Genomic DNA, 19,124 nt, shown 5'->3' on the forward strand with positions numbered 1-19,124 from the left:
TCTCCCCTCATTTATGTCTTTTTGATTTCTGGCGCTTATTCCTATCCTCCCTCATTGTTACTTTTGCGTTGCCATAATTAGGGCACTGCTAATTGTTCATATAATTGCATTTTAATGGTCTCGTACATTTCTCATTTGCAGCCCCTCCTAAGTAATACTGTCATTGATGGAAGCAATTACAATGCTTTTAAATATAGAAAGCAAAGCCGCTAACAGTAAAACATCAATCATTAACACGAAGGAACAATGCAATAGTACAACAGTGTTCATTTTTCATTTTTGTACAGTATTATCCTGTTATTCAAAACTGTTTTTTCCCAAAACTGTTTTCAAATAGACAATATGACACATTAAGTCAGCGCTGCAGCACACTACTGTGTATCAATACATGTCTTTAAGTGAAAGTATTGATTTTATGAATAATGCAGATCTTGCTTGGCTTTCTCATATTGTAAAAGTATCTTAGAGACCTGCATTTCGTATTTGTTAGAGCACCAAGAACCAGATTTATTATGCTGATGTGGAATGCAGAAAAAATGGAGGTCATGACCAATTTAACCTGCCAATGTACTAAGGCTAGGTGTGTAAAGCAGATAGTTATGACGTCACTCTAAAGAAATAACCAATTCTGGCAGTTACACGCATTGCAGAATACAAATGCAAATGCAACAAAAACGTTTTTGCACAGTAATTGTAAGAACACCTTACAATGGCAAAATATGACAAATGAGAAAACAGTAACAAAATATATTTGCACGGCATTACCAGAAGCACAGCTGAAGCAATGAATTTGCCACAACAAACAAAGACGTGACAATGGGAAAACAGTACAGGAAAAAAAATACATGCAGCCATCAACCTGAGGAAACTAACCAAGTGGTGGTCAGCTTTTTAAACTTTTAATAGTTGGGAGATGTTGTCTTTGTTCAGTGTCAAAAATATCACAGGTGCTGAGATGACTACTAAAGATTGTTTGTCTGCGTGTCCATTCACCCATTTTAATAGTATCTACATGATGAAATGTATGATCTATAATGTGAACTGAACTAAAGGTTATGAATAAGTCTGAATGAAAGTATACAACAGCAACACAACACGTCCAAATTGAAGATTTGCATAAGCATATTTTGTGCACAAAAAGTAAGCCTAAAAGCCCGCTTTTTGAAAGTCATCAAATTTCCACATAAATACAAGGTTCACGTATGAAACTGGGCTTAGTAAATATGACAGAATGCTGAATTAACCTAATTTGCAAAATCCTCTCCCAGTATCCCTATGCATATGAGGAACTGCACATGTATCAAGGACAAAGGCACATGGTGTCACTATCCTTGAGAAACGATTCTAAATTGTAAATTTCCTTTGTTACAACTAGGTATAGCCAGAACCTATTTACAGGCCTGTACTGGCAGGGCCAGAGTTGGGGTGTCAGTCACGAGAAACCGGGACTCTGTTGTTTCTCTCCTCCTGATTTGAAATACACAAATCAAAAGAGTCTCACTGTTTAACGCTAAAATCTGAAGACAATAGTAGAAACAGAAGGTTATGGAAATCTGGTACTTCAAGTGGGAATACTGCATACTACAAAGTGACACTGTGCACTGTGTAATATAAGCAGATTCAAAGCGCAAAACTTATTGGGTTTCAATAATGGGTTTCAGGTCATGTCATCTGATTTTAACTTTAATAACATTTTTCATTATGTTTTGAAGATAATGACAAAAGGGAAGCTGTCTTAACGTGATTATTGGTTTAAGGCTGAACCCATTTGTGCTTTAATTAAATCCTCTTCTTACTCTTGACTTTCAAAATAACATTTTGCATTCAGATGCGAGCACAAATAAAGTATTTGCACATCTGGAAGGTAATACATTGTTAGGATTCTATACAGAATAACAGTCTCTCACATTACAATGAAAAAGCTATGGAAAAAAAATGAAATGTCTGAACAATGTTTAGTGATGGAAATGAGTAAAAGGATCACATTTGCATTTGCTGGGTCTCTAATGCAGAGCCCACCAGTCACAAAGCAACAACTTTTTCCCCATTCAGTTGTCTCTCCCTTTAATAATATTTCTTTCTCGAGTATCGTGAATATTTTCACAAGTTCAAATAAGCTCCTTTCGATATTGGTTCCTGCTTCGTCTCAGAAATAACTGTAAATAGATTTCTCGCCTAATGATGCTGGGGTAATTCTCACATTAATGCTTTTTCATTCTCACATTAATAACTTGTAAATGATTCTATATCTCTCTCCAGCCTGGCTCTTTTCTTCTTGTGTGATGGCAAGATGAGGGCTTAAAAATCCCATTAGTGCTAAAAAAAGAGATTTCTCGAGGAAGCCTGAAGACCTGTCTGTTTTCTTCCTCCCTTCCAAAGATGAGATGCCACCCCTGCAGAAGTGTCACTTCCATGTGGAACCCAATTTTATACCTTTAAATATATATATATATATATATATATATATATATATATATATATATATATATATATATATATATATATATATATCTTTATGTATTCAATATGATATACACTGTCTGGAAATGTAAAGATATACATCTTGAAAAAACATCATACTTTAAAATTGAATGTGCCTGATTAATCGGGCTTGCCCACAGGGTGTGCAAAATGCCTGCAGGAGACCGCTATACAGTCTACGATGAAGCAGGGCTTTCACTCAGGACTTACATACTTTAACTAAAATATCTAATCATAAAGTTGGGAAAAACAGGAAAAAATGTAGGTGCCTTTTTATTAGGGTTAAAAACAACAGATAGAGCTACAGGAACCATTGTACAATTCTTTTTGCAGCATTAATTAAAAGGTGATTAGAATTTAGTATCCAGTCACAAAGGCAAATCCCAAAAGATGGGTGACAGGACAGCAGTATGGCAAAGTGGTAAGGAGCAGAGCTTGTAAACAAAAGGTTGCAGGTTAGATTTCCTGCTGGGACACTGCTGCTGTACCCTTGGGAGAGGTAATTACCCTAAATTGCCTCAGTAAACATTCAGCTGTATAAATATGTAACATGCAATGCTGTAACCTATGTAAGTCACTCTGGATAAGAGTATCTGCTACATGACAAAAATGTAATGAAATGTAATACATTTGCTTGATTTTCCACTGGTATAAAAATTAAATGCATTCTGGGAATGTTCCCTTTGTGGTTTAGGAGCCACAAAACTGTAATAACAGTCGTGCCAAGTTAAGACTACGCATGAGTTTAGCACAAGCACAAATCAAAATATCTCCAATGCCAAAGGACCCAGCAGAAAGCAGAAAATTGTTCAGCATAACCAGCAGGGCCAGGTATTTCCCTTGTTCATCCTTGCAGTAACTGAGCAGATGGCTCAGGTTAATACAACAGAGTAAATGTACTTCCAATATGTAAAGGCTGCTGATGTGAATGACTGACTGAAAACAGAGAGACTCGATGATGCAGATCATGTGACACCTTGGGAGGATGTGGGGAGGGGCAGATTTAGGTATGACCTTTCCTTAGAAAGCTCAGTGCTTTGAACAGAACCACATACCAGACGATGGACACCCCCCCCCCCAACCCCTGCTACTCAAGTTATCGTTCTGCCTTCTGACTACAGAGCAGACCAGCACCCTCTCAGAAATTCTACCTCAGGGTTCAGCAATTCCATGCTACTATGGGCAGGATTTTCCTGCTTTGAATACCACTTCTTAATTATCTCATAGGGACCGAAGGTCAGATCACCCACTCCTCAATGTCTTAATCAACTGCTAATTGAAAGAGATCTCTTTAACTAGCAGGAATGAAGCCCCCAAGGACTGCTGTTGTCCATGCTTGTTTCACATCAGGGTTCTGCAGTCTTGGTCTTGGGGGATTTCAGTTCAGCAAGGTTGTCCATCTCAATTCAAATCAACAACTCTGCAGTGAAAACTGGGATAGAGGTTCAGTTAAGGCAATACTTTTTCCACCATTTCTAAAATTGCCAACTGTACTTCTTTATGTTACCCTCTCCACAACACCCCCTATAGCACAGTTACATGGAAACAGCAATCCTGTCACACACTCACACACGGCTAATGGCTATTTTTCACAGTACAAGTCACTCAAAGAACCACAGTGGATCAAACACCAACTGGAGGATAGGCCGTGGGCTGAGGCGACCCCTAGCTGACGAAACCCAACCTATGCTGACGGATATCTTTGGCAAATGACACAGCTCAGACTTTAACCCAGGTCTGTGCTGTAGTCTTCAGCCTGTGCTTGGAATGAACACATTAGCCAATTCAACCACATGGGAGCCCCTATTCAAACAATACTTAGTGGGGTCCAGTGGAAAGGGTAAAACCTGCAGGCATCACCTGATCTCCAGGAGGTCACTGAGGAATTGAACTGCTCCACTGCACGATACATACCCTTCCCACTTCCACCAGGTTGGTCACCATGACGATGGTGGCGGTGTTTTCCTGCCACACCATCCTCCAGAAGTCGTAGACTGTCTCCTGCATGGGACCTGCAGAGAGAAACAGAGAGAAGAGGAGGAGGAGGAAGTCAGGGCCACGCCACTTAGACCTTTATGTGTCCAGTCAAAAAACACTGTACAGCACTACAGTCATAATAAACATTTACATTTACATTTATTCATTTGGCATGTGCATGGCGTGTGCATGTAATGTCTGATTAGAATCCTAGCACTAAAATTGTTTACATACTTATTGCACATTACTGAACCACAGCACCATGGCATGCATAAGCCGCTATTTCTCTTCCTTAGCCTTCATTAACCTTTCTAATTAAATAAAATACAGAAATTTAGAAAAACCTCATCCGATATGTTGTGTACCTGTGCAATGTTTATTGTTGACATAGCATTCACTTAACTTAATCAGATTCAACAGACAGCTAATTTTTCAAAGAGAGTAAATAAGAGGATAAGCAAGTAGAAGGCCAGCAATCTGTGCGTGTATTTCCATTTAACTTCTGTAGATTTTAATAAGGCCCACATTTAAGACAGCAGTAAGCAGTAATGGTGCGTGGATAGGAACTGAGCCACACATTTCATTAATTCAAATTAGTATTGTTTTTTAATTAACTAGGAAATTCAAAAATGACTTTTGACAAGCTAATTAGTGTATGCAAATCCTAGCGCATCCTTGAGTGCCGATGCGCATTACCTAGAGCCACGAAAAAAAATGAAAACATCAACCGGTGAAGCCTTACATATTCATGCTCACACAAACCTCCCACATTACCAAGCACTTGTGTGTGGAAAAACTGGTATCTTCATGAAATGACATTACTTTATACTTCGGATTCTTGTGCAAGCAAGCAATTTTCTCATTATTGCACTCAGCCTCCTCGTGGTATGCACAACAGTTCATCTGGATTGAGAATCTCCTTATGCAGAGCTGAAATCCATCTTAAATCTTGGCCTTCAAAAACATTTCTTCTGCCTGCCACCCACACCCTCAAAGCTGTAGACTGCATTTTTTTTTTGTTTTTTTTTTCCTTGTGTCTGAACCTGATGCCTACTGAAATGTTTCATGTTTTAGAATCCATATCTGATGGGGGTGATTTTCGAGCATCTCAAAGCAGGTCATAAGGACACACAAGCCGAGCCACTGCCATCTCTTTGATCTGTGTGAGAATGCATGCCTAGGCCACAGGTTACTGGTGTCGGAACTGCTAAAATTAAGTTGCTTGCAAATGGAAATTTCCCAGGATGTAATTTGATGTGAGAAAACATTACGTTGAACAAAATTCCCACATGCATGATTTTGACGAGTTCACCGATAATTGAAATCAGAGCGTTCTGATGAAATCTGGGGTCGAAAAGGAGAGTGGGTGGGACAGCGTGTAGCTGACTGCTGTCACAGAGACAGTGTGGGATACCTCTGTCTCAGCAAGCACAGCTGAGGAACACACTGCTCTTTGCACATTTTTCAGGGGGGAAAAAAAAGAACCAGCTCTTTGCATGCTAAATGTGACAGATATAGACGGTTTGACGACACTGCTTGCAATAAGCTTTATCCATTCGCTTCTATCTTGCATGAATATTTCATGGTGTGAGATATTGTGATTATGTAGAGCCACTATGGATTTGTAATGTGTCCTCCAGGTGGATGTGGAGCTCACCTGGATGAGTGGCTGGGTGAAGTTGCCGCTCACAGAAACTAGACCCTGTCTAGCACACACAGTGAGATCTTCAGAAATAGTGTACTGTTCCTCAGTCACTCAGGCACTGTTTTGATTTGTGTAGCAATTGTGTGACAATGCAACAATGGGCAAAAATAAGATGTTGTGGACAAGAGACTCACAGCAAGAAATGATGTTAGGATATAGAAGGTTGCCTGTTCAATGCACCCCACCCAAATAGACACACTCAATCAATGCAAGGGGCCTTACGACATCATTGTGCTTCATCTACAGCAGCACCACACATGCCATTGATCCTCAACACCTGTGACTGTTGCCTGACTGACCTACTATCCTCAAGGATAGTATCTTTCACAGAAATTGGGTAAGCTTCGCATTCAATTCCTTTGTTCACTGTGGCCAATGCCTTCCAGAGAATCCTGCTCAATTGCTCTGAATGTACTGTAAGCTCGTCTCCCATCTGATACGGAGTACAATGATAAGTAATGCAACGTGACGTACACACTGAGGTGAAAACAGTTTATGTTGGTGGTGGGGGCTCCTACATCTGCAAGGCCAATTGACAAATAGCCACGTGCCAAGCTACTGCCCCACTCGACTGACTGACAGATGCCCAGTGCGCCTGTAGCACATTTCCCTTTGATCTGCAAAATCTCTCCACTTGTTAATGTTGTTTTTTTTTTCTACTCACAAGGATCTCTTTGAAAGTTGCCGTCTAATTGCAAACATCTCAAAACAGAACCTCGCCGATTGCCATTCAGGCTAAAGCAGGAATCAAGGGGGGTAGCGGGGTGGCGGTGGTCGGCTCTTGACTGCTCATCGCTCCTGGCCGCCGCTCAAGGGTCATTCCACACAAGGTCTAAATCCACATCGCAACAAAACCTCCCCTGATTGGGTGGGGGATCAGATCACCCATGTGGGCCCCCCCAAGTCTGTTTCACTCTGTAGCCCTTAAGTGCCAGCTTGCACAGGGGGCATTTAAATGGCAGGCTGGCACCGGAGAAGGCAGGCAGCGCTCCAATAAACAGGTAATTATGCAACTCCCAGCTCCACTAAACCAGATTGCGAGTCTATTACGGACTGATTACATTTGCTTCGTTTTTACAGGCACGGAATTACCTTTGCGCATGGCATCCCGATGAGCCAGAGCGGGCCTCTAAGAATTTCATAACAATTAACTATCAATCAGACTTAACCTCTAGAGCTTCAGAAAGTGCTTCTCCCTCTAGCATCTGTCAGCCAGATTAACCAAGTAACAAAATGCACCCGTACGTACTGGCTAATCCATTTATTTATTATTCCCTTCCGTCGCTGGCACAGCTGATTAATTGTTCTAACATGCCACTTCCGCACAAAGCTGCTTGGACACGAAGGAGGTGCGATCTAAACCCTAACAGCTCCCCCAGAACCTTTGCACCAATAGACCCGACAGCCGTATTCCATCTGACACCAGGCAGCAGAGCTGTGGATCTCAACATGATGTGAACAATGACAGAAAATTGCATGTGTACACGCACATTCACACACAACCGCGACACTGGATCTGGCATCAGATGCTAGGGCTGTAGATCTCATCATTATATGAACAATGACAGAAAACCACTTGTACTCTCTCGCTCTCAATCCTACAGACATGCACACAGACAGACGAGCCCACGCACGTGCACACACACACACACACACACACACACACACACACCCCCACACACTTGCAGAATGTTCTTCTGAAAGACATAAAATGTGCACTGTAGATTAAAAAAAAAATCTTACCTTGTGTAGCAATGTAGTGATTTGGTCTATGGTAACCCTGAAAAGCAAAAAGAGTGACAGAGAGATGTTACAATGGTGAACCTACCAGAAGATGTCTGAATAAATACAAAGTGCTGACTTCTTTTGTACAGATGAGACAACACTTAAGAAACTTAACAAAGACTGTCTGGAGGACATAGAAGAGCTCTGTATGCTGGCGGTTGCTTGACTCAGTCATTGAAACAAAGCTGGTGATATAAAGAAACCTCTTCAGCCCTACAGTCTGACCCAGGAGCTCATCGCAAATTTCTGACATAACTCAGCTGCCACATGAAGCTACAATAGTCTGATACCTATCTGCCAAGCAAGAAGGCAATAACGAGTGTTTAAAATAAAGATGTCTGTCAGTATGTACCGAAACATACTGTAAGGAGCTGCCAGCCGTTAACCTCCCTTGGACTGCAACCTATCACACAGCATCACTGTCAACACACTTACATTTTCTCTCTCAGAACACGATGCCTGCAGTGGAGGTTGTGAGGAACTCAAAACAAGATTTATGAAAAATAAAAGCTACGTTTGACCATGGATTTGGTTTGGTAATACACGTGGAGAGGGGCAGGACACACACATGCGCGCAGAGACACACACACACGCATACTTGACTGTGGTGTATAATTCCTTCAGTGCAGACTGTGGCACTTATCTTTGCAATAGGCTCCATCTCTCAGGGATTAGGCTGATCCCTTCAAATTTTATTTGTCAAGCATCGTGTATCCTAGTGAGATACGTGCAAAGAAGCTAAACATTAAGAATTAACAGCAATTCCCACCCGCGCATCAACTCGATTGTTTTCTTCGTCTCGCCCCTTATCTCCACCATATTTAATTTAACTCAACTGTAATTAATGTTCCCAAACTGAAATAAAAGGACAGACGCATAAGGAAACTTCCTCCTCTCTGATCCTCGGGGTTCTTTCAGCTATTGAATTATGTTTCATTTTTAATGACTTCTTTATCTGCCTTGGCCACATAGAGATTTGTTTATTCTTTCATGTATATACTATCAGGCGATTCCACAGCTTGAATACACATCTGCATGACTAATAACTATAGCAGTGTGTGTGACCACTGCTTGGACCACAGTTAATTATTTTTAGTCATGCAGATAAGAGTCTGCACTGTGTAAGACAAAACTGAATTTCTCTGATATGTTTTTAAATGGAACTTAAGGACAGACTATAACCGATTTTTAACATTTGCTGTGGTTAAAAAACAATTATTTTTGCATAGGGGCTGGGCCTCAATATTTGATTGTCACAGTCCATTTGTGAAAGCTTTTAATTAATTAAAAGTTTAATTAAACCACTTACATAAAAACAAGGTACTGAAAGTGGAAGAACACACAGAAAGTTGTTTTAATTTGCAGGAAAGACCTTGCAAGACAGATTTTGATATATAATCATTCTGCCACCTCCAAAAACTGAGGAAAGGGATTCCCCCCCTAATAAGCAGATTCTTTCATTTTTGACATCATTAAACTTAAATACCATGCAAAGAACTTTATGTCGAATATAAAGACTACTTGACTGAGCCTAGGCCTCAGGCCCTTTTGGGTTGCTTTGATGGAGCCTGCTTCAAGAAATTCACAGCTTTCAGAATTCCTGACTTATGAGGGTCAGCTCTGTTGGCACTGGAGGTCGATTACTAAAAAGAATGTGATTAATTTGTTCTCTTCACTAAAGTTCCTCTGTTCAACTCACGCACAGCTGTAGTTTTTACTTCTGGAAATTATCAAAAAAAAAAAACCTAATTTCTCCAAGAAAACCTTTGTTAAAAATTGGAGCCACATAATACTTTTGTTCTTATCTAAATGAAATATATTCATATTATGCATGCATGCATATTTTTTCATAATTTTGAATTTATAAAAACAATGAATGTAAGCATATACGAATTGATTTCTGTGCAAAAAAAGGAATGACCAGTTCCAGCATAGTACATAAGGTAAGGAAGTTTGCAGAAGTGTTCCCTCTGACACTTTAAAAACCAAACCCCTGAAATCCAGTGTTTGACATGTCGTCTACACCACGACGGCAACATCTGGCAGTATTGGTCAAAAATGACCTGAGCCAGTTAATAAAACTGAAGGTGTAAAGACAGGGACCTCTGAACTCATTAGACAGCTGTATGGCATGAGCTGGAGATGGGGCAGTGCTACAGAGACAGCATCAGTTTATTACTCCAATGCACTAGACTTTTCCTCACTCCTTTGTTCCTAAACTTTTCCAAAAAAGAGTAAATGAGCTATGCAGAGTTATGCAGATGCCTTCATTACTGTGTCCTGATGGTTGGTGGATGTTGTCGCCACCCGGGTTGTGGTGATTGGGTATATACAATTATTGTGAAGAGGCTGTCCTCAGCATGTACACAAATATAGACATACACACACACACGCACGTACGCACGCAGACACACACGCTTAATGTGCCGTTGTGATCACCAGCTTATCTATGAGTCAAAGGCTTAGCTTATAAATAAAATATTATGTGATAATGGAGGAAAAAATCTAAAATCACTATTTTCATAACTGTACATTAATGGTTTAAAAACACATTTAAAATTCAGACATATGAAATAAAAACAAGTGGAAGTAGGGCGTATGTAGTACAGTTGTTGGTTAGGGTACATTGATTCAGACAAATGCTGACAATGTAAAGAGGGATATAAAGGCTCTTCCAGCAGCCAGTTGTTATAAATCGGTTAGCCAGGCTCCTTAGTGCTATGTAAATGAAAGAAACAAAGCAGGCAATGGAGATTAAACCATTTGCAGTCAGAGTACACTTTACTATGCATATATTCCTGTCTAATAACGGGGCCTGCTTTTGTGAGAACCCTTTATAATGTAAAGCACTCTGAACATAATGTGCCATATACTAAAAGGTGGGTGTGTAAATAATTAAAGGCCTTTCATTTGTGAGAAGGTGTTCCACCCGCATTATGAATTTACACATCCCTTTGAAGACAACTGCGAAGCCTGTTAATGACAAGCGATTGCAAATCAAAGAGTGAGTTCTGCGCCCATAAATATGCACAGGGGCTTGCTCACGAGTGTGGCGCCCCGCCAGGCAGTTGACAGGAGATGAAAATAACATTTGTTCTGTCAACAGCGGAGGAGGGAGGACAAACATTGGGTGCCCCCCCCCCCCCTGCATGCCTGCACCAGGGAACCCGGGGAGCCACCAGCAGGGCTCTGCACGGGGACCGGGGACACACATTTCCTGCTCGGTGGCCGCTGCTCACGGCCAGGCGGGGGCTTCGCTGGGGGGGGGACCTGGCCCTATTACACCTGGCCAGTTGTATGCAAGCTGCTGACGCTGACCCACAGTCCATTTTGTTGTGGATGTTTTTGCCCATCCGCAAGCGCCATCAAGCATTATCTCTCCTTTACTCTGCATTGAACTGTCACTCGCCTTTATCCTCTGTAAACCACTCATTGAATAGCACTCCCTCTGTCTCGTGCCCTCTCGCTCGCCCCTCCCATCATCTATCGCCTTCAATCCTTTTTAAGTGTCGCCATAGTCAAATCTTATCCCCGATTTCTGAAACACCAATTGTTTTTCCTGTCTCCTTGTCTTCATTGGTTTCTTTAGCTTTTTATTCATAATGGCCTCAACAGAGGGAATCAAGGGAATCAACGTTCTACGGGTTGTTAATCCTTCCATACCGATATGGAAATCAGAACAGAAATCAAACAGGCTACACAATCACATGGTCTCTGCCCAGCAGTTCTCACCTCGCTCACTCTAGCTTCCAGCTGATTCCAAACCACTGACTAATCTCTGCAATATAGCCAAACGCCTTTAAGCTGCATTCCGGAAAACGGAGTGGCAAATTGCCTTTGTAGTATTTGTCACAGAAGTGCAATAGTAAGGGGACGGGCGCGATGGACTCCCATTGGCTGTCCCTGGCAGCATGTAGACAGCGCCGTGTTTACCAAGAGGCTGTTTGCCTTTCGTTTAAGAGTCTGTGCCCCAGACAGCGCTGTCTGTTTACGTCTGGGGGAGAATCAAAGTCAGATCTGCTGACATGCCACCCGGATCGATGGGTGTTTTTGAGCGGGAGGAAGTGGATACAGAGGATGACTGCGCCGTGGCCGTGTCCCCTCCGCCGGTCCCTCCAGAGAGTACACCCGGTGACCTTTATGTTACGGCTAGGGCTGGTGTTTGTACTCACATCAACGTAATTTGCATTAATGTAATCCGAGTTCTGCTCTCCCTCCAGGGCCTGGAGCCTGACGCGGGAATGATCATCTGGAAAAACGAGAGATGAGAAAACAAGAGCGGAATTAATAATATTAATGAGAGCGGAAACCCTGGGCAGCCTGGTGTCATGGAGCCACATCGTCTCTGAGCCACAGAGGACTCCCGGAGGTGAGGTCACTAACTTGTTCTGAGGACTGCAGGAAAAAGGACTGCTTTTAGATGTAACAAGACCTTGTTTCTTTTTTGTCTTTTTCCTTCAACAAAAGGGTTTTTCTCAGATATGTTGAGACAGCTTTAACACCAGTTTTGCTGGTCAAGAAGCAATTTTTTTGAGGTCATTATTTGTCAGAAAACTGTATTTTAATTTACAGTATCATTCCATACTGAAACACAGACAAAACACATTGACAAGCTGTTCAACACTTCAGAACAAAAAGTGAAACATGTACAGAGCACTGCCACAATATGTGGCAATTACGGGACAGTTTTATGAATAGTGTTATAAATGTTCAGAGGCAAAAATGTTTGCTACTTTAAAATAAAACAGTTTTCAGCAAGGACTTGTGAATTTAAGAAATGATGCTGATGGTGAAGATGACGTCTTTTCAATAGATCACTATAAAATACAACAGCACTAAAAACTGAGCATCAGCTTCACAGAAGGTAATTTAAAATCCTCACTTAGAGAAACAGATCCATCTATTCCTTTCTTTCCACTTACTTTCTATGCAATAAAAGAGACTATGTCAAAATGAATGATTTATCAATTATAATTATTAAGGCACAGTCTCAGTGGAATCCCTCAGGCAGAAAACCCTCTCATTCTTTTATACCTTACACCTGATTCGCAAGCATTCTAAATGCTGGCCTGTGATTGGCTGTCTACGCAATAGCCAGAGAGTGTCATCGAAGGCAAAAATATCAGAGCATTATTATTGCCTTATGTTGAAGCAGGGGGGCATGCAGATTTTTAAAGGGGGGAGGAATGGGGCCAGGACCGAAGTGGAAATTGACCTTTGGGCTCTGAATGAGGATATGACCCCTAGACCCTTTCTCATGTCTTAATACTCATCTTCATAATTACCAAGAAAATTGCAATAAAAAACATATATATGTATGGATATGCATAAATGCATGTCAGTTTGAGTGAAGATCACAGCTTTATGGCTAATCATGCACAGATGAATCTAATTAAAAGTGTAATTGCAAAAACAGTGCTCATGACAAACACCCTGGGGAGTCAAAGCAGCTGAAGCAGTCCTCAGTCACTTCTTTGCAAGCCTCAGTGCCATATGCAGTTGGTGAATATTTCACACTAAGACCAAATGCTATATAATAATACCATATAATAATAATAAATCATCATTCTCATGTATGCCCTGCCCATAGTCTACAACCAAATTTTACATTTTTGTTGAAAAATGGTTTTTCAACACTTTGTTACACTTTATTGTGGAATTCTTAACAGGCATTATTTGTTAGTACCTGGCCAATTCATTTTTGAAATTGACATTAGCTAGTTAGCCAGCAATGTTCTGGTTTCCTGTTTAACTGGATGTCGTGTAAGCTGGGCCAGATAACTTGCAGAGCATTCTGGCACTGTGAAGAATTCTACATGTTACCAGATCATCTGGCTAACACAGATTTGTAGGGTAAAACTGTCCTAAAGTACCTCGAGCATATGGTTAAAAACCTGTGGCTGAACATGCCTGTAACCTGGTTACGTTTGAGCCATGCATGAACGCTCAGTATTATTAAGAAATGCTAGCCTGGACAGGGCCATGTTGTGTCCAGAACTTAGGTGAGAAAATATAAGGGACAAATAATATATGAAATTCTTCTAAAATAAAGCAACAGACCAAGAAAAGTTCCTCACTGAGGATGTGATAGCAGTCAGATGTTAAAGGAGTTAAAGAGAGTGGGTTTGTACACACATGCAATGATATTCCCGTATCGGTTCTTCATTCTGTTCTCGTCTTTCTTGGCAGAATCCCATGGCGCGGACTGTCCTTCAAAAAAACTCTGTGAAAAGAGAGAAAACGGTCATGAAGTGGGGTGTCATGTGTCAACTCCATAAATGATAACCAAGTTAAGGAACAGAATCCCTTTTCAGCTCACCAAAAAAAGAGAGAGAGAGAGAGAGAAACATAATAAAACAATATATCCACATCATTATTAGACATCAAACAGCACTGGAACGGATCCCTTGGAGCGATGTCAAACAGGGAGCCCATTAGGACATCGCCGGCTCACTCGAATCCCCCCAACCCCCCAAGCGCCGCTGTAGCACAAAGTGTACCGTCTGCTCCTTTTGAAGGACTCTGCTCAAGGAAAATAAAATCAAGCCAGTGGCAGATCAAACCCACTCCGCTCTGCTTACACTCATGAAATATTAATCATGTGTGCTCGAGTTCACCATCCTGATCTCGCATAGAACACAATTAGGACTAATTATGAAAATAAACCTCAACTGGCGCAAAGCTACTGTTCAAGGGGGCGGCGGTTCACAAGAAGACTGGTCTGTACTCGCAGGCTAGCACTTGGTGCCAGCTGCCATATTCTCTTTAAAAAAAACATGGCAAAATGTATAAATAGATCATAATGATGCATTATTATCCAGAGGAGACTACATTCTTTCAATACCTCACAACAGTTTCTTAAAGAGCAGCTCAGAAAATTGATATGATTACCCATGATTGCGTGCTACTGTGTCTGTTCAGTCTAAGAAGCCATTCTTCTCCCTCGTAGTGAATGAAACTGTGACACTGAATTAATCTAGAGCACAAAAAAACCTTGATTAATCTCCACATAGCTAATACTATGCCATCCTGATGAGCCAGCTCTACACCGATGCATCTCAAGCAGCAACAATACTTAGTCCCTGGAGAACACAGAGCCAGCAGCTTGGATAAATACTTCTGACAGTCATTTGAACAGGAAATGTGAACTTCTGGATAAAACGGCTGAAGCTTTACAAAAGCATGCCACCTCTGGTGGTTATGACTCAAATTCAGGCCTTCAGGAGTGTGCAAGGGGACATTTAACTTAATGAGGAATTGAAGAACCTTTGCTTGGAGACATGTTAGGTTCAGGAGTTGTGTTGGGGGGGAGGGGGGGCAGGTGCAGGGGTGTTGTGGCTTTAATATGCACGTCCTTTGAGTTACCGAGCAACGATATAAATGCGTACTGCAACAGGATTAAAAGATGGGCCTTATCACATGACCTTTCCTCATCCACATCGGGGCTCGTGAAAACGTAGCGGCTGAGGCCTTGTAAACTGTCACTACAAGGGACACTTTGAAGGGCAGACATATTTTAATGTAGATTGCTTTTCCTTCAAACGCGTCAAAACTGGCTGCAAAAGACATTAAACACCATTTAATACATATTGACGATGTCGGATAGCTCTTTTTTTATGCGGTTTCCAGTTTCAAAGCAGACTTGGCTTGTTATTCATCATTGGCTTTCAAGATGCCATTCCCTTCATGTAGTCTGAGTGACACAGAGCTGACAAGCTGGGAACTCAGAGACAAGTAAATTCAGTGATGAGTACCTTTCATATGTTTAACTCTTTCATATTAACTAATGAGATGCACAGACCCATGAGGGGCCACCAGGGGCGAAAATAATGAGGGGGTATTGCAATGGTTTTAGGCATGCTTTGTGTCAGGCTCACTGGGTGAGTGAAGCAAAGATTCTTCCTGGAAACATATTCAGCAAGGAAATAAGCTGAAAACAGTTGTCAGTTCTAAACAAATTTTTCCATTATGCGTATACAATTAAATTCATTAACTCGACAGAACCAGTTATGCAAGTTTGGTAGGAGATGTTCCATGTTAACAAAGGGGAGAAAAATAAAAAGATGCAGGGAGATCTAAATTCATGGTGAAATGGAAAGGGCACTAAAAGTTTACTACACATTACTGCAACCAGCTGCATTAAAATGTCAAACAAATTATTTACGGAAAAAGGTAACGCATAACAACAGCGTGTGTGGAAGGCAAATATAGCAACATTTGCTTTCTTGGCATATCTTTTGATCCTTTTTGATCCTCGTTTTAACGTTCTACAGCACAACACGCGTGAATCTGTGTGCAATTTAGTGCTGGAACTAATTTTTCAGAAAAAATTACCAGAAAGAATGGTGTTATAATGTGTTCTACTGCACATTCTCAGTTTGGGGCATTTGGGAAACTATAGAACTGTAGGATATCACCAAAACTCTTGTCCCCTCATTCTTACAATGCCAGCTATGCCTGTACTATTCATCACTTCTGAAAAATTCTGTCAGCAAAAACGGAACAAAAAGTGGACTCATCTAAAAGTATGCTGTTATGAGAGGCCTTAAATCTCCTGCCCGCTTATATTGATTTTGATGCTGGTGTCCAATGCTATTGCTATTGTTTGCAATTTCTCAGTAAATATAATGTACAATGTATACAACTATGGAATACAAGAAATGCACATGTAGATGTCAATATGCTTCTAACCTGAAAAAAATAATACAACAAATACATTACAAATATGCGACAGATATGCTGTACAACGGTGTCTGCAAAAATAAATGGGGCATCGCAGAGAACATACTGCTCTCTGGATATAATAATGGATATAAGCACAAAATATACACTTCTGAACATTTAAACAGCCACTCACATCTGAAATGGAATGAAGATCGAGAATGAGTCCATGGTCTATCGTGGAACCACATATCAGAAGAATGATACAAAAGAATAAGAAGTGACAGATTTCCTGTACTACCTGACCTGTGCTGCAAGGTGCTACAAGAGTTACAAATGTTCTCCAGTAATAGATAATGAACCAGAGTGGAAGAAATTATTGCTGTTTTTCGTTCCAGTGTGGGAAGTGATCAAGGAGTGAATAAAGCAGGTATGTAAATTACAGATATTCTAAACATTAATGTATTTTGATGTTATCATCTAACTTCTGAATGGACATTACAGCTTTGCAAATAGAAAGTATATATGAATGAGGTGTATTAAACTGTGTGGCCCACAGTCTTGCTTTGTTAATGGAAATCATTTAGGTGAATACAGCTAGATTGGTAAAATAATTTGCACAATGACACAGTGAATTACACATTTAGACATGTATGATTAAAACATCCATAGCCTCTGGTAAATTTAATCATCGGTGCTGAGAAATTTTTATTATTTGTGTTATTTAAATTGCATAGTTTTTCTGAAGTTTGTCATTCAACCCATTCAAATTTAACACAAGGCTATACTTTTATCATATTGTAAAGTTATCTGTAGGTTATCTGATTACAAAAAAAAATCAAATCTGAAAAAATCAGAATCAAGACTATCATAGACTACCCATAATGCATAGTTAGAAAACATTCACACACAGTGGACTAGGGACATTATGCTGAAGTCACACACAGTAGAGAGGAGAGCTTCTGTTAGGTCATCATTCTAACCTTCAGCCAGGAGCATAATAGCTAAATTCTGGTCTCATTTACTGGACTTGAACAATGAGTTCTGGTTCCCCTGCTCCATGACTTTTTCAAAGCAACACTTATGCTTTTTTTTTCTTTTACAAAATAACCACTTCCCATACAGAGGAGGTACGCTCCCCTCTTGCAAGCCCGTGTCAAAACAAAACAGGTCTCATATGCAAAACAAATCTGAACACCATGGAATGCATTGTTCTAAAAATTCAAAGCAGCTCCTGCTCAGAGGATAACATTCTGCATTTCATTCAGGTGTGATGTAAACACCTTTGATTTCAGACCCTTGTGAAATTATGAAAATGCAGCCGACCACAGCAAATCAGACTTTGAAAATGCACTTCTGACAGTCAACACTCCCTGCTCAATTCAAACACAGCTTTGCAATGAGTGCCACAACCATAGAATTTGTACAATACCTTCAATATGCTATAAGACATCAGTCCTTAATGAGCAAAAAAAAAAAAAGAGGTATTCCAGTAACTCCAGTTCCAGTAAAAAGATGTTTGCATCACAACACAAAGATATTCATCTGGGCAGCAGACAAGTGATATGATTTAAAAAGAAGCAGATACACCTACAGTACAATGCTGCGTTTCCCTGATAAAAAAGTGATTTTAAAGCTTATTCAGACTGGCACTCTCCATCCTCTCGTTCTGCAAGCATCATCTGCGGGAGCAGTGGCGTGCATATTAACTCGAGATTTGGTAAAATGTCCACAAATATCATAAATTCATGAATAAAGTCCTGCAGTAGTGCATGTCCAGTACATTCTTGTTTACTGAAGTAGAGTGAAACAGGGAAAAGCCAAAAAATCAAGTGAACTCACATCATTTTGCAAAGTCACACTTGAGAATTTGGCAGAATTACGTTTTAGGGCAACTTGAGGACAACTTTTTTCCAGAAATGTTATTTATTTCATATTATGTGAAAGAAACATTATTCTTCAAAAGACAGTGAACTGATTCCTTAATGGTTGGGTGGAAATCTTTGTAAATTATCCTGAATTTAGAAAATATAATTTTCAAAGCTATTTTTTATTTCTGCATATTAGTTGTCTGCCACTCGATTATTTACTTGGTCATCCAATCAAAGTTAAAATTTATGCTGCAAACTGTTAAATACTCTTAGACTTGAGGGATTTTGGCATTTATTTTTCACTCAAATTATATTCAATATGCTGAAACTACAATAAATAAATAGTCATATATTTATGCATTTTTAAATGATTATATAGGCTCTTGATGCATCAATTTTTGTGAGTGAGCCTTTATCTGAACTCCTTCTAAAAACAGAAAAAGGGGTGAACCAGCACCATAAAATAAACAAGAGCCCCATCTAGTATGTAAGAGCCTGTAAAAACTGAAGTGAAACAAAACATCAAAAGAAACAAAAAAAAAAAATCAACCCTTTCCTATGAAGTATCTTTGAACCACTTATTTGAAGGTGGAAATAAATGTTTGACACTAATTCTTGATCAAAATGGTCACCAAATAATTTGT

General features: G+C 40.2%; 1 protein-coding gene across 12 annotated transcripts in view; it reads right to left on the bottom strand.

Annotated features, from left to right (window-relative positions):
* Positions 1–19,124, bottom strand: part of ptprma (protein tyrosine phosphatase receptor type Ma) — a 201,918-nt gene that overhangs the window by 13,146 nt on the left and 169,648 nt on the right. For all 12 annotated transcript variants that reach the window (XM_036516810.1, XM_036516791.1, XM_036516774.1 and 9 more), the window contains 4 exons: positions 14,084–14,171; positions 12,121–12,197; positions 7,907–7,943; positions 4,396–4,493 (listed from right to left, as the gene is read on the bottom strand). In XM_036516810.1, coding sequence (XP_036372703.1) covers positions 4,396–4,493; positions 7,907–7,943; positions 12,121–12,197; positions 14,084–14,171 — 300 coding nt within the window. The remainder of the gene's footprint in view (positions 1–4,395; positions 4,494–7,906; positions 7,944–12,120; positions 12,198–14,083; positions 14,172–19,124) is intronic.

The sequence above is a fragment of the Megalops cyprinoides genome, chromosome 2 (genome assembly GCF_013368585.1).
Source record: "Megalops cyprinoides isolate fMegCyp1 chromosome 2, fMegCyp1.pri, whole genome shotgun sequence".
NCBI classification, from domain to species: domain Eukaryota; kingdom Metazoa; phylum Chordata; class Actinopteri; order Elopiformes; family Megalopidae; genus Megalops; species Megalops cyprinoides.